Genomic DNA, 16,371 nt, shown 5'->3' on the forward strand with positions numbered 1-16,371 from the left:
TCAAATTTTCAGTAGTCTCCAGCCCACCTGATGCTGAATCAGTATGGTGTAAGGCCTTTTTCGGAAGCATTTCTATGGTATTTGGTGTTATCTACCATCCGCCGTCATCGAACATAGCTCAGCTGCTCGCTTTAACGACATTCATGCACGTGCGTATCTTGTCTTCTTCAACATTGATCGGTCTTGGTGTCACTAACGCCCGCGGTATTCTGTGGCCATCTTTATCGCTCACCGGCTATGACGTGGGAATAAGCAAAGCACTCTTAGCTTTTTCATTATATCTTGGTTTAATGCAAATTATCGAATTGAACACAAGAGGCGCTGCAGCTTTAGACTTAGTCCAAAGGTCAGTGGGTCGCCTCGCATTGGGCGCTCACGGGAAGACTGCAAATGAAGCTGTGCAGGGTGATATGGGCTGGACTAGTTTTGAAGCGAGGGAAGCTCGCAGTAAAATTGAGTATGAAGAACGGCTGAGGAATATGGAAGAAAGTAAACGGGCTAGGAGAGTGTTCAGGTATCTGTACAGGAAAAACATTGATTCACAGTGGAGGAAACGAACTAGGAAGCTTACCAGCAAGTATAGTGCCTGCAGGGTGGGCAACATAGAAACAAAGAAGGTCAAGCGGAAAGTCAGAGAAGCTGAAATAATATCATGGGTGGCGGCAATGGAAAACAAACCGGCCATGAGTAACTACTTAAGAGGAAAAAACGAAATCAGGAAAGAAACAATTTATGATAACTCAAAGGGAAGCGCATTGCTTTTCGAAGCGAGATCGGGATGCCTTAGAACACGCACCTATAAAGCGAGATATAAGACGGAAGAAGAAGCATGTGCTTGCTGCGGTAAAGCTAGGGAGACTATGAAGCATGTTTTATTAGAATGTGAAGACAGCGGTCGATTTAGGCGCCACTGGCCTCCTTGAAGCACTTGGGTTCAGTGGGAGCAGTGGAAAAGTAAACATGTCCGTAATAGGCACTATTAAGAGGCGATTAGAGGATTGGTGGAAGAAAAGTAGGGAAACGACAAAAAACGGAGACGTACGAAAGCACAGTTCGAAATAGGGGACCAGAAAATTTGGGTGGGGTAGTTCATTGTGTTTTTTTTCTCTCTTTTTTATTGTTTAACCTAGGTAGGACATTAGGCAGTATAATAGCAAGAGCTTGGTGGCGCAACCCACCGCCCCGTTCCAAAGGCGACGCTCATAACATCCATTCATTCATTCATCCATCCATCCATTCATCCATCCATCCATCCATCCATCCATAGTTTTTGTTAGTGCCGGCCTTTTAGATAATGGTTTCAAATGTGAAGTCACAGATGGTATTTCAGATCGCAAGGCCATTCTCGTATCTATTTCCGTTCCACTTCGTAACAATCCTTTTGTTTATTCTACTTTCCCTGATTTTTCACACGCCGACGACGCATCTATTATTGATCTTTTATATGATTCTTTTGATGATTACGAACGTCTCAGCGAATCCAATGGTGCGAATTTCTTGGTGGCTTCTTTTGAAAAGATTGTGGCAAGCTCTATCCAGCGCTTCGTCCCTCTGAAAACAAAAAAGAAAAATCATAATCTTCCCCGGGTTTCGCATGAGATACTTCACCTGTCGCGTCGCGTTACTAGGTTAAGGTGTTTAAGACGAAATGGTGAACCCCTTAAAATAACCGAATTTAACGTAGCCAAGGCGGAACTTAGCCTCAAAATTAATGCATCAAAAGACTTGTACTTCAGGGTCATATTACAAGGTCTAATGAAAACTAACCATAGAAAAGTTTGGGCATCCACGCGGAAAGTTGGGCCAGTTGGTTAAGGTTCATTGTAAGGAGCACGAGGCCGCGGAATCCCGGCCACGGCGGCCGCATATCGATGGAGGCGAAATGCGAAAACACCCGTGTACTTAGATTTAGATGCACGGTAAAGAACCCCAGGTGGTCAAAATTTCTGGAGTCCTCCACTACAACGTGCCTCATAATCAGAAAGTGGTTTTGGCACGTAAAACCCCATAATTTATTATTCATTGTAAGGTTGGTAACAGCGCAACACAAAACACGGACAAAAGGAAGGTAAAAGCGACGACACGGCGCTGGCTCTCAACTGATATTTTATTGAAGATATGTCTAACATTTATATGTAGGTGCCAGTTCAAAAACCCTCACATATGCGAGACACAGAGATACATCAAGGCAACGGTGATGAACTGACGCATAATCAAGAGTGACAAAGGTAACGCAGTTCCTTGTCATGAAGAGCGATAGACGGTTCGTTGATACATGCCTTGTCCCTAATCTTTATATTGTAAGCCTCGGCGATTTCTCTTGTCAAGTCGCTCACGTGTTTATAAATGACATTAGTTCTTTTTTTTTTAATAGGGGCAACAACCGCACGACTTGCAATGCTCCGGGAGATGAAGTGGCGAAACCCCTTGAAGAGATAGCTCATGCTCCCTAAGTCGAACATTCACACAGCGCTTCGTTTGTCCCGTGTACTCTGGACCACAAGATAATGGAATGGCGCATACAACCTGCTTAACACAAGTAATGTACCCGTTCACATGGTTGACAGTGCACTTTCCCCTTACTTATCCTTCAGCATATTATCAACTAACGGGCATATGCGACCTGTCTTATTTTTCGCAAAAAAACGAACATCAATGCTGTACCTTGAACCGACGTTCATAAGCCCATGCGCTAACTTGTGTACATACGGTAATACTGCATTTTCCCTTTTTTCTTCTAATTTAGTTTTGCTACCTTGGTCATTTATACTCTTGACGCCACGAACCACACTTTCACTCACAGATGAAATAATTCCTTCGGGGTAACCAGCGTCCAGTAAACGATTTACCATGATCAGAAAAAGCAGCCTTCGACGTATGAAAACACGACTTCTTTAATGCAACATTTAGAATAGTATTCGCTATAGCCCGGTTCACTACTTTGGAATGACGGGATTTATAGTTCAAAATGGGCTTGAGCGACCTAGGATCATATTTCCAGCACACATGATTTTTACCAAAGGTTAACCTCAGGTCTAGAAACTGTAGTTGATGATCTTTAGGGACTTTGAAAGTAAAATCAGAGCCATTGCCATGCTGCATGAATACCGTCAAAATTTCATCAACAGCCTCGTGTGTAGCTCCTATCATTAGTGACATTTTTCTAGGTTATATTGATAGGCAACTAGATGGCCACCTTGCTAAGCTTTCCAGTAAGGTTTTCCGCTGTGTTGATGATTTCGTTATATTTTTTTTATAGTGACATTCACCCCTAGGGTGTTGATAAAATTTTGACTCTGTGACGTAGGATTGTACGGTGACACTGCGTAACACTAGGAACGCCTTCGCAGACTGCGCGACAGTGCCCACATAAACAGTTCGCGTGTATCGTGTGTACGTGTGTGCGTGTGTATGTTTCTTTTAATCCTTTTGTCTCTCTCACCTATCGCATCCCTTTGCCCCTCCTCCAGTACAGGGTAGCCAACAGGAGATAATCTCTGGTTAACCTCGCTGTCTTTCCTTTGCCTTTCTCTCTCTCTCTCTCTCGCTTGACGATATTCAGGCAGCACGGCATGGGCCTTGATTTTACTTTCGAAGTCTCTAAAGATCATCAACTCCAGTTTCTAGACCTGAGGTTAACCTTTGGTAAAGATCATGTGCGCTGGAAATATGATGCCAGGCCGGTCAAGCCCGTTTTGAAGTATAAATCCGGTCATTCTAAGGTAGTGAAGCGGGCTCCAGCGAAGACTATCCTAAATGCGTCATCATCATCATCAGCCTGGTTACGCCCACTGCAGGGCAAAGGCCTCTCCCATACTTCTCCAACGATCCTGGTCATGTACTAATTGTGGCCATGTCGTCCCTGCAAACTTCTTAATCTCATCCGCCCACCTAACTTTCTGCCGCCCTCTGCTACGCTTCCCTTCCCTTGGAATCTACTCCGTAACCCTTAATGGTCATCGGTTATCTTCCCTCCTCATTACATGTCCTGCCCATGCCCCCCCCCCCCCCCCCATTTCTTTTTCTTGATTTCAACTAAGATGTCATTAACTCACGTTTGTTCCCTCACCCAATCTGCTCTTTTCTTATCCCTTAACGTTACACCCATCATTCTTCGTTCCATAGCTCGTTGCGTCGTCCTCAATTTAAGTATAACCCTTTTCGTAAGCCTCCAGGTTTCTGCCCCGTAGTTGAGTACTGGTAAGACACAGCTCTTATACACTTTTCTCTTGAGGGATAATGGCAACCTGCTGTTCATGATCTGAGAATGCCTGCCAAAAGCCCCCCAGCCCATTCTTATTCTTCTGATTATTTCCGTCTCATGATCCAGATCCGCCGTCACAACCTGCCCTAAGTAGATGTATTCCCTTACCACTTCCAGTGCCTCGCTACCTAAATGCGTCAGTTGGTCGCAATTGCCTCGATGTATCTCTGTGTCTCGTGCATGTGATGGTTTTTGTACTGGCACCTACATATATGTTAGACATATATTCAATAAAATATCACTTGAGAGTCAGCGCCGTGTCGGCTATTTTACCTTCCTTCTTCCCGTGTCTTAGGTTGCGCTGTTACGAACTTTACAAGGAAAAATTTTTGGCTTCAATCTCACCCAGCTCAGCCTCCACAATTACAGCTGTTGTAAATCATGTGCGTTCCAATGATCTACTAATTATCGCCACCGCATTCAACGAATATTTTCAATCGGTATTCACAACTGATAACTTCGACTTGCCTACCTTCATTCATGACTCGCATTATTCAATTGACGATAATACCGTGTCTCTCGAAGGCGTTCTGAAATATAATTTTACGCTTAGAAATTAAAAAATCTTGTGGCCCTGATGACATTAACAACGCTTTTCTTGTTAGATATTGTGCTTAGAGTAGTCGATATTTGGCTCTAATCTTTCAAAAGTCTTTATCTACTTCGACAATTTCCTTAGTTTGGAAATTGGCACAAATTCTTCCCTTGTATAAACCCGGCAACAAGCAGTCACCATGAAACTATCGTCCGATTTCATTGACGTCTCAATCATGTAAACTTCTTGAACATATAATCTTTAAGCATATTCTGGAGTTTCTTGAATATAATAACATTTTGAGTGATGCCCAGCAAGGTTCTCGTCGCGGGTTTAGTACAATAACTCAGGTTGTAGAATTCTCGCATGGCATTTCACACTCTTTCAACACTGGAAATCAACTAGATGGCATTTTCATAGATTTTTCCAAGGCATTTGACACTGGTACACACTCAAAACTTCTTCATAAGCTTCGCGCTATACTTAATAACGCTTCTTTAGTTGACTGGATCGCTACCTTCTTACACAACCGTTCCCAGTATGTTTCGTTTAATTCCTCAAACTCGTCTGTAGTAAATGTGACGTCCGGAGTTCCCCAGGGTTCAGTGCTGGAGCCACTTTTGTTCTTACTGTATATTACTGATTTGCCAAATTATATGTCCGCAAAAATCCGCCTTTATGCTGGCAACTGTGTGCTGTATAACGTAATTAACCCGAATGTTGACCACCTTTCACTTAAAGATTCTATTACGCAATTTCGCAGGTGGTGCGACAAATGGCAAATGAGTATAAACTTCGTAAATACAGTCACTTTATCTTTTAGTAAGCTCATTTCTGTTTCTTAGTTTAACTATTCCTTTAATGTCTCTTCCCTTGAACGGGTGCCTGAATACAAGTACCTCGGCATATCAAGGCATACGAAAGCATATCGAATACGCATGCAATAAAGCACCAAAGAAAGCGGGCTATCTAAGTCGTGCATTGCGAAAAGCTCCGCGTGAAACAAAATTTCTATCATATAAATCGCTCATCCGATCCGTTCTCGAATATGGTTGCCCCACCTGGAACCCTTATAAAGTATCCGACATTAGCACCCTCGAATCAGTTCTATCAGATTGGGCACGGCAGCGCAGTTGCGATCGTCGCATCTAACCCTTTTGTCTTCGTCGTGCAGCTTTGCTTCGTCCTGCTGTGTTCCGTGGCTGGGGTGCGCACGGACCCTCCTGAACACGCCAGCTTCGCGCAGACCAACCAGACCAGCGCGCAAGCTATCATGGTCGAAGATTTGCACGTGCAGGATGGTCTTCGCAATTCACCGTGGCACTGCAGGATACGTCACTCGACAGCACCTGCCCAGCTGCACGACCAACAAACAGCGCCTCACCACAGCACCCGTATAAAAGGCCGCCCCCGGCACTATGGCTTCATTGGGCACGGCAGCGCAGTTGCGATGGTCGCATCTAACCCTTTCGTCTTAGTCGCGCAGGTGAGACGATGTGGTTTATGCTTTCGGTCAAACGACCCATTTCTGCTATTGCTGCCGTGGCCACGGTCTTGCCTTTCCGTTGATTCAACCGGTTGTATATTGATTTGCATCGACATCACATTGTATTTGAGAGAACTGCTATTGTTGTGCGGTGATGTAGGATCTAACCCGGGACCTGACATAAACCAGATCGCCAAACAACTTAAGGACATAGCCGCTGATATTAAAGATATTAAAGAAGGACGCCTCGTTCAGATGGACCAAAAGTTAGACGCGTTAACAGCAATCGAGGCAAAGGTGTCATTCTTTGAAAGGGAAATAACAGATATGAAGGTGCGGTTGCAAAGGCTTGAAGAAAGAACCGAGGACCTCGAAAATCGGAGCAGACGACCGAATCTATTAGTATATGGCCTCCCTGAAACAGAGGGATAAAGCAGTGAAAGCCTAGAAGCGGCTGTAAACGACAACGTAATTAAGAACACTCTTGGTCTGGAACCCGTTGGTATTGAGCGCATCCACCGTTTAGGTAGATACTCCAGAAATAAAACCAGACCAGTCATATTCAGGTTTCTTGACACTAGACAGAAGACTCAAATATTATGAAAAGGCTACCAGCTAAAAGGTTCCAACTTGTCTATCGGAGAGGATTTCAGCCGCAAAATGCGGGAGACTAGAAAAAAACTCTCGGAAAGTGCAAAACCGAATCGGTAAAACCACGAAAAAGTCTCTTTATCATATGACAAGCTCTACAATAATGATCGCGTATTTATTTGGGATCACGAAAAAATGAAAGGGTGTCACTACAAAAAAACATAGAAAGAAATCGTCCATCAACCCGAAGTCAAACGAGCGTGAGACCCTAACAAGGAAACTTGAGTCCCTAACAGTGCTTAATATAAATGCGAGAAGCATACTAAACAAAGTGGAACTCCTGGAAGGACTGTTACTAGAACACAATCCCGATATAGTGGCCATCACTGAAGCCTAGCTATCGCCAGATATCTTCAGTCACGAGATATCTTCACCAGGTTACTCTGTTATTCGTAAAGATAGGCTGTCTCGTGGTGGCGGCGTGGCCCTGCTCCTTAAGAATGATATTCCATTCGTTCCAATCCCTGAGGTCTCCAACGCGGAGGCTGTATTTTGTAAAATACCGTACAGTGACACCGGTATATTTGCTGGTTGCGTCTATCGAAGCCCTACTAGTGGATCCGAAGGCGTGCTTGCCTTGCAGGAGTATATGCAGTTCCACGTTCGTAGCAGCAGAGTAATCCTCATGGGGGACTTCAATTTACCAGACCTGAACTGGAGTACCATGCACTACACTACAGCCACATCCTCAGCACTTATGGATCTAATGCTAAATTTCAACCTTTACCAAGTAGTCGACCAGCCAACTCGCTCACAAGGCTCTACGAATAGCATACTTGATCTCATACTGACAAGTAACCATTTCCCACTTCACGCAATTGAGATGGCAATAATCGGTGGTATATCGGACCAGGACATACCTAAATGTAAGCTCTCGCTTGAAGGCAACATAAAGAAGCTAAGCCTGGAGCGTACTGTGCTTGATTTTCGAAGAGCAGCTCATGACTGTATTCTCACTCACCTGGCGCACGAGTTTGATGTTTTTCTCCAAGCAGCTTCAGAAACGTGTTGTGACGTCAACAATTTGTGGCATCAATTTAAGTCAATCGTGCTACACTGCACAACAAACTTCATCCCGAAGAAACGTAGCAAACCACAAAAGAAAAACCCATGGATATCGCGTGAGGTCCTTCAAGCGAAGCGTAAAGTAAAACGACTTAGACATACTATTAAAAGAAAAGGGTCGAATGAATCTCTGAAAGACAAACTGACCTCCGCTCTAGCCGACTTCAGAGGAAAGTTAAAGAATGCAAAGCATCATTATTTCAGCATAACATTCCCCGACTTCATTACCAACAATCCACACAGGTTTTGGAAATACTCTCGCCCGTGTTCAGGTGTGTCACCTGAACGATCTGTAGAAGAGAAGACGGCTCGAGCAAACACATTCAATAACTTTTTCTTTTCGGTTTTCACTTCAGATAATGGCTTAATTCCCTCCTTACCACGTCCACCTAAAACCATCGATTCATTAAGCATTACCAATGCCGGAGTTCTTAATCTATTGCTTAATCTCGACATCAAGAAAGCTAACGGGCCAGATAATATCCCGAATGAGTTTTTAAAAACGTATGCAGAATGGTGTAGCCAATACATTGCCATTATATACCGCAAATCACTTGCGTCCGCACAACTACCAGATGACTGGAAAAAAGCGAAGGTGATTCCTATACATAAATCTGGCGACAGCAACGAACCTTCTAACTACAGGCCAATCTCACTTACCAGCACGTCTTGTAATATATTGGAACATATTATCTTCAAACACATCACTATATTTCTCGAGCAAGAACATATATTAATACCTCAATAACACGACTTTAGAAGGGGCCTCCCAACGGTCACACAACTAACCGAAGTAGTGCATGACCTTGCGCTCAACCTAAACAACCGAAGCCAGACAGACATGATCCTCCTCGACTTCAGTAAAGCATTTTATTGTGTAACCCATGTAAAATTAGTTGCAAAACTAGAGGCTACAATCGGGGACGGTCAGATTACTGCATGAATAAAGTACTTCTTATCGCATCGAACACAGCACGTTATTGTAGATAGCACCCCTTCCAGGTCTGTAGCTGTCACCTCCGGTGTTCTCCAAGGGTCAGTACTGGGCCCATTGCTATTTTTTATCTTTATCAACGACATTCCTGCTAACATTGAATGTGACATCAAGCTCTTCGCGGATGATTGTATTATTTATAAAGAAATTGGCAGTTACGCAGACCACTTATTATTAAACAGAGCACTCGATTTGGTGTCCAATTGGTGTAAAGAATGGCAAATGTCAGTTAACACCAGTAAATCTGTATGCATGTCCTTTAGAACAAAAAAGAAGCCTTCGGAATTTACTTACGCCCTCGGTGGCACTTGCCTGAATAAAGTAAATGACCACAAATACCTTGGTTTGACATTCTGTTCTGACCTTTCATGGAACTTACATATTGATAATATTACCTCAGTCGCATTACGCAAGCTGTTTTTTCTTAGACAATGCTTACGCCTTGCGCCGAAGCACACCAGACTCCTAGCCTACACAACTTTTGTTCGCCCTATCTTAGAATACGCTAACATCGTCTGGTTCCCGCACACATCAACTAACATATCAAAACTAGAAAAGGTGCAAAGAAAAGCTGTGAGGTTCATTTTTAGCAAATACAGGCCATATGACTCCCCAACAAACCTCTTAGCTAACGCAGGTCTTAATACACTATCTGTTAGGGCCAGAGAAGCCCGCTTAAAATTCATCTACCAACTAATGCATGGCAGTTATAAGATAGACCGAGTTAAGTACATTACTTTGTCTACATCACGTCTATCGCGAAAAAATCATCCATTTACACTAAACCAGCACAGTGTTGGCAATGACACGTTCAAGTTTTCACTTTTCCCACGTGCGATCAAAGAGTGGAATCTCCTCCACCCAGACATAGTTTCCTCTCCGTCACTTTCATCATTTATCAACCTACTAGACACATTCAACGGAGAAGGCGCCACTTAACGCATCCACATATATTAAACTGTAATACTTACTTCTGCGCGTGGAACGCCTGCATTTCAACCCCCAAACTGGCCGCTTCTGCGCGGTTATGTTAGCTTTATAGCTTCTGCAATCTTACATGGGTCGTTTATTCACTAATTTTTATATAAATTCTAGTAATACTATATTGTTATACCAACTATACTGTTATAGTGTTATGGCCATATTGTTGTACCAACCAAAAGTATTGTACTTCACATCGTCATTGGTGATTTCTACAGTAGTTAAGGAAGCTTTTCTCTTTCCTTTCTTTTTTTTACTGTACCATGTATAACGACCTGTTTGTTTCTTTTTGTAAAACTGTGCCCCCCTGCTTTGGTCTCACTGAGACTAGCAGTATTGCAAATAAATAAATAAATAAATAAATAAATAAAAGAAAGCAATCCGTTTCATATACCGCCGTTATGACTGAACTTCTTATCCTCATCTCACGTTGTTGCACTGGGTCTACAACCTCTGCCGTGATAGCAGCGTGATAGTGAATACCGTAAATTCTTGCATAATCTCATTAACACTCCACGCTATTAGTTAAAAAATAACTGTCCGTTTCCTGATAACTTGAAACCTACTAGGAATAGCCACAAACTTAACCTTGCACAATTTAAACCGCGTACTAACCTATTTAAGTATAGCTTCTTTCCTCATACAATTGAAAAATGGAACTTACTACCAGGTGAAAGTAGGCCACTGCCTTTAGAAGAATTTTCGTATAAGTGAACTTGATTCATGCTGTGTTTATTATTACTCATTGTATCTTTTATGTTAAAATTATCATGATTCCTACGGTGTCGAAGTTGCTTTGTGCAGAAAGATGTTTTGTTGTTATATCCAATGTACAAACCCACTCTTGCGATAGCCCGATTGGGCTGCAGTATGTACAAATAAATATAAATGAATAAAATTTTAATAAAAGCGCTTTTTGTGAATACGGGCCCCTCAAAGCGAACCACAACGTTTTTGACTAAGGACGAGCAGGAATGGTGGAAACTTGAAGAAAAGAGCGCTACGAAGACGTGGACTAAAAGAGGAACATGTATGACGGACAAGGCGCTACTTCCAACTAAATGTATTTTTGAAGAACAGGATTTTAAATAGATACAACCTAGACTGGCCCATCGTGACATCACGACCTTCCTATCTCATTAGAAAAGCTATCTCTTTTTCGGTAAGCGTCACTGAAGGGTAGCTAATGCACGTGGTGTCCTCGGCCTTTGCAATGTAGAAAGCTTCTAATATCTCCCGTTCTAGTCTATCTCTAGACCGTGCCAGAAACCTGGTGTCACGAAGATACGGACGGCAATTGTGACGTTTACAGTGTTCTGCCAGACGGCCCCCCGCATTGTTATTCACTGCCCAATTGTGCTCACGCGCCCTTTCATTAAAACACCGTCCGGTTTGACCGATATAAACCTGTTGGCAACTTGGAGGTATCTCATATACGACATTACTTTTGCAAGCCGTGTACTGCGCTGCATATTTCTTAGAGCATGGTTCCGGTTTTGCATTTGTCAGTATAGGGGATATCTTGGCCAACTTACACGGTGCACTGAAGATTAACACTGTGCCTTTGCGCCACCTTCTTGACGTTGTGGGACACCCTGTGCCAATAATCACATGTAAACTCTTTCTATCAAATGGCTTTTTTGTGTTAGTGCCCTCTCTTGCCTGAAGAGGAATTCTGAAAAGTTCTGAATTCTTGAAGAGGAATTCTGCGCGGAAACAAGTGATTCACTGAGAAAGGTACCGATAGGATTTCAAAAGGCATACCTGATAATGGAGGCCGAAGGAGTAATTATTGACAAACTTTTTCCTAAGAGATATTGCGCGTGTTTCAAGCTTGTACTGTGAAGGCATAATGACACAACCGCATAACGTTAAGAGACAGAAAGAGAGCGGTTTGGATCAGAAAGCAAACGGGTATAGCCGATATTCTAATTGACATTAAGAGAAAAAATGTGGCCGGGCAGGTCATGTAATGCGCAGGTTAGATAACCGTTGGACCATTAGGATTACAGAATGGGTGCCAAGAGAAGGGAAGCGCAGTCAAGGACGCAGGAGACTAGGTGGGGCGATGAAATTAGGATATTCGCGGGCGCTAGTTGGAATCGGTTGGCGCAGGACAGGGATAATTGGAGATCGCAGGGAGAGGCCTTCGCCCTGCAGTGGACATAAATAGGCTGATGGTGATGATGACTGTGAAGTTCAATTTCAAGACTGAAAATTGGTATTACGCGGAGTAATTGTAAGGCTGTATGATTTGTCTCTTTATCTCTCTCTCCACATTTTTTAGTGATACTCACCCTTATTGTTCTCCGAAACGAGCCTACCTTGCCGGCCTTTATTTCTAAATAACTTGTTCGATCTGTTTCGCAAAATCTATGACAAAATTTAAACGTTGCCCCGTTAACCTTTTCAGACGCAACGTTCTCCCGTTGATTGAAAACTTAGTTTCACCACATTTATTGCACCTTGAGAATCATAGAAAGTGTGCAGCTAAAGAAAAGATTGCGAATTTTCAATTCTTTAGTGAGATTTGCCAAGTTTACAGAATGTGGAATCCACGCGAAAACTTACTACAGGAACATCAAATATATGAGCCCATCAACTATTTCGTATTTTGAAAAGCTGGAAAAGCACATATAGAGCCACATAAGAGTTATGCATGGTGAATCACATTAGTGAAAAACAATGAAAGAAGTGAACCCGCTACAACAGCATAGTTCCACCGAGTAAAAACACCCAACCGTCTGCCTTCTCACTCATTTTGTTAAAACAGTCCCACGTGCAACACATGCAGGAGCGATGAGACAGTCCCAGACATTATCTGTGTCTGCCCGCTATACATAGTGCCCAGAGACAAGTGATGAATGGAGTGCTGGACTAGCTGGACAGTCGTCCACTATCAGAACTAAAAGCTTTAGGTCAGTGCTCCCACAGAACATCCGCGCTGAAGGCCGTACTAGCGTTACTAAGGTTCCTGCGGTCTACAGGCCTTCACGATATACTTTAAGAACGCCGCCCCTTTTTACCGCTCTATAGTGTACGCGGTTTGTTTGCGCGCGTATCTCTTTATCTCTAGCTCTATCTCCACTTTCACTTTTTCTCTTTTCATCCTCCTACACCACGTGCAGGGTAGCCAACCGGAACTACCTCTAGTTAACCTCCCCGCCTTTCTATGCATCCCTTTCTCTCTCTCTTTTGCACATGTTATTCAATATTGTAGCACAGTTCCAATCATAAGTGTTTCAAGATGTATGCGACAAATTTTAACTATCATTAATTTCATCTTGGTGTACATAATTGTGTACACAGCGTCTGAAAGGGTTAAGCAAGAGCAACTAATGGTGTGTCTAGGAGGGTACAAAATGCTTTCTTGTTATTTTAATCATTGATGTCAAGCGCGGGGATTCAGGGCACGTCCAGTTTCAGAAACATACTCACAAAATCCAGGCACGAGCGATATATCGTCATCGGAATTAAGAAGTTTTTCCCGCTTTCTTTTGCGACCATAAAAGCGCCGCGCTAGTTTATTTGCTCAAGCTGCTAATTAGCATACTGCAAACACGGACTCGCTTTCTGCATAGCGTTACTGGCATGCGCGTTTTGCATTTCTTTCTTTCTTTTTTTTTTTTTTGCAGAGCTGGAACCGTTTACGAATGCTCCTTGGTCTTCGTCGGGCTTCTGCATGAGCCTTTCGAGACCCTTCCAGATAAAAAGTAACGGGAATAATTCTGAAAAGATCCTATCTCCCCCCCCCCTAAGATATCTTCGAACACTAGTAACATAGAACCTCAATTCACACATGTCATACACCGAACGTCCACCGACGTCAGCGAATTATTTCTTTAGGTCTTTGGGTCACTGCGACTCAAGGGATATTGGAGCCTAAAATGTATTAAAGCAAAGCCTTGCTTATAACCTCCCGTGTTTGGCATACCTGTGTCTGCTGCCCCGTTGGCCGGTATCTCGGCGAATATATTTGTCCATATACATACATGAAGGTTATATGTTCGCTGAATGCAAGTACCAGCAAACGGGCTTATATGACCCTTGCGTGCTGACCGACAATGTATTGCCAGTAACAGCACCTCTGGTCTGCGTAATAAATTCCAACATAAAACCTGCACATGTGATGTCGGCTCATAGGCATCTCTAAAGCACACGGACCTCATAATGAAATATGCTTGATATTAAACGGCTCCCTTGTTTGTTTGTTTGTTTGTTTGTTTGTTTGTTTTTACCTTCCGTATAAGAAGCCGTATATGTATTTAGATGTGTGTCGTCCAAGTTTTCTGTGCATACACTTCTCAGGAACGTTCTTCCCGCGACAAGAGAGAGAGATAAAACGGAAACGTAGGGAGGTTGACCAAGGTCTTGACACCGACAGCCAATAGCTATATACAGGCGGTGAGGCTGTTCGTGTCATCCGCCACTGCGGCTACCTCGCTAACTCAAACAAGCTTATCTTCATTTAGGTTCTAGATTGTGTTTAATCTCTCTCTCTCTCTCTCTCTCTCTCTCTCAGTGCGTGTGTGTGCGTGTGCGCGTGCGCGTGCGTGCGCGTGTGTGTTTCGCACACACACACAATCGCATTCGCAATCCGCAAGAATCCGCCATATATTAATTTAAATCCGCTCAAGGCTGCCTAAAAAACATTTCAACGACAAATAATATCAACAAAGCAAACAGGTATTTTTAAGCAGCGCAAATATCAAGTAAGCCGCGATTGGAGAACGACAGAGGCAGAGAGATGCTGACTTCAATGAGAAACTGGATTTGTTAGCCAGGCTGATGGCCTGGCATGTTAATGCTACTGTTGGCTGGGAAATGAGGTGACACCACATGATGGTCAGACAAACACACAGCGGCACATACACATCGAGGCCGTAAATACTGCTAGGGAAAATACAAGGCATATCGTGGTGTCTGATTTGTTTGCAACCACGACGAAACGCTTATTGAACACCTTACAAAATACGCTGCATGTTTTCAGAAATAAAATGTACCGGATAAGCTACATAAACAGAAATTTCATCGTAGCGTCTATATTACGAAGGGCAGGCACTGGAATTTAGCATAGCCATTTTCTCTCTCTAATATTCCGTTAAAGTAACGCCCCAAATCCTGTAGAATCCGCCAATATTAGAGAGAATCCTTCAAAGAGACGCTAGCAAAAACTTCATTTCAATTTCGCATAAAAAGATATATCGCCATAGTCTATATTCGCAATTTTTCAGTTAAGCCAAAGTAAAATCCACCAAATTTAGCGAAAAATACGCCTAAAATGGCAACAGTGTAAACAGAATGACTTCTTGCTGAAATCCGCAACCGTTCAGGTAAGCTCGACTCATGCTGTGAGACACGAGGTGGCACCGAATCCTTTTTTCGTTCCTTTACGATGCTCAGCTACTCGGCCTGTGCTGAAACCCTTCCAAAACCGCTAGTCTGCTAGTGCTAAAAGTCAGCAAATAGCCTGCTTGTTAGAGTGAAAAGGCTGGGACAAATGCCGGTAGCGCCCGTGCAAGTGTGCACTAACGCCATTGTTACCACCACCACCACCATGAAAAGGAACGCTGACATTTACCTGATAGTATTGTAGTGCTACAAGGGAAGTTCAGATCAGTTTCCAGGGTAAAAAGAAAAAAAAAAGAACACAAAGCTTAATTTACAAGAAAAGTCCGTCCTCATGACCAAGGGAGTAGCTGTGTGTGTATGCGAGCGGAGTTAACCAGGGGATTAGCATCTAGCTGCGCGAGGGCAGATTAATCCTACACTCGAAGCGATTCCCGGACCAGACCGATTTTCTTCTTCCGCTGCGTGCTTTTCCTTTAAAATAACGCACGGGTATAATGAAGCGGGGCAATATTGGTTTTCGCTTTCTCAGCCCCTACCTAAGCTATCCTTTATGTAAACCTGTTTTCTTTGCTGATGGGCTGCACGGGCGATGACGTCAATTAAAGGACACATTATTTTGCGCAGGATTTTCTCCAGACCACGACACATTTGCACAGTCATAAGTTGCCCAGTCTCTTACTCAACTTGTTTCGCGAACGCCCAAAGGAATAACGCTGGGCACATTCGTCGTGTAAGGAGTGTCATTTTGATAGCGTTCCCTTTATTGCTAAAAAAAAAAAATTGGTGGCTTCCTACTCAAGCGGTCGCTTACTTGATATAAGTTCGCGACCTCTAGCTCAATTTGTTTGGGTGCAACAGCTCTGGCGCCGCCGTAGCCATCGCTCAACGAAATCATCTTGTGCTTTCTCTCGCAGCGGTGCTACAGTTCACGAAAAAGAAAGTGCGAATGTTCCCACGCGTGAACGTTCCCAAATGTAAAACCACCTTTGGACAGTGTTCAGAGCGAAATAACTAAAAACGCGAACCAACTGCTCAACAGTTGT

At 43.3% G+C, this 16,371-nt stretch overlaps 1 protein-coding gene across 1 annotated transcript; it reads left to right on the forward strand.

Moving 5' to 3' along the window:
- The first annotated feature begins 2,419 nt into the window (after positions 1 to 2,419).
- On the forward strand, positions 2,420 to 14,159 carry LOC142566255 (uncharacterized). Its single transcript, XM_075677097.1, has 3 exons — positions 2,420 to 2,539; positions 5,974 to 6,285; positions 13,612 to 14,159. The coding sequence occupies exons 1-3, from the start codon at positions 2,513 to 2,515 to the stop codon at positions 13,660 to 13,662; spliced, it is 390 nt and encodes a 129-aa protein (XP_075533212.1). The 5' UTR covers positions 2,420 to 2,512; the 3' UTR covers positions 13,663 to 14,159.
- Positions 14,160 to 16,371: the final 2,212 nt, after the last annotated feature.

The sequence above is a fragment of the Dermacentor variabilis genome, unplaced genomic scaffold (genome assembly GCF_050947875.1).
Source record: "Dermacentor variabilis isolate Ectoservices unplaced genomic scaffold, ASM5094787v1 scaffold_12, whole genome shotgun sequence".
NCBI classification, from domain to species: Eukaryota; Metazoa; Arthropoda; class Arachnida; order Ixodida; family Ixodidae; genus Dermacentor; species Dermacentor variabilis.

Bases quoted from the DNA above. Each gene is read 5' to 3' on its own strand.
- LOC142566255 (XM_075677097.1), top strand. From the start codon at position 2,513: ATGGCGCATACAACCTGCTTAACACAA. The intron at 2,540-5,973 runs GTAATGTACCCG...TTCGTCGTGCAG, and splicing joins ATACAACCTGCTTAACACAA to CTTTGCTTCGTCCTGCTGTG. The intron at 6,286-13,611 runs GTGAGACGATGT...TTTTTTTTGCAG, and splicing joins CTTTCGTCTTAGTCGCGCAG to AGCTGGAACCGTTTACGAAT.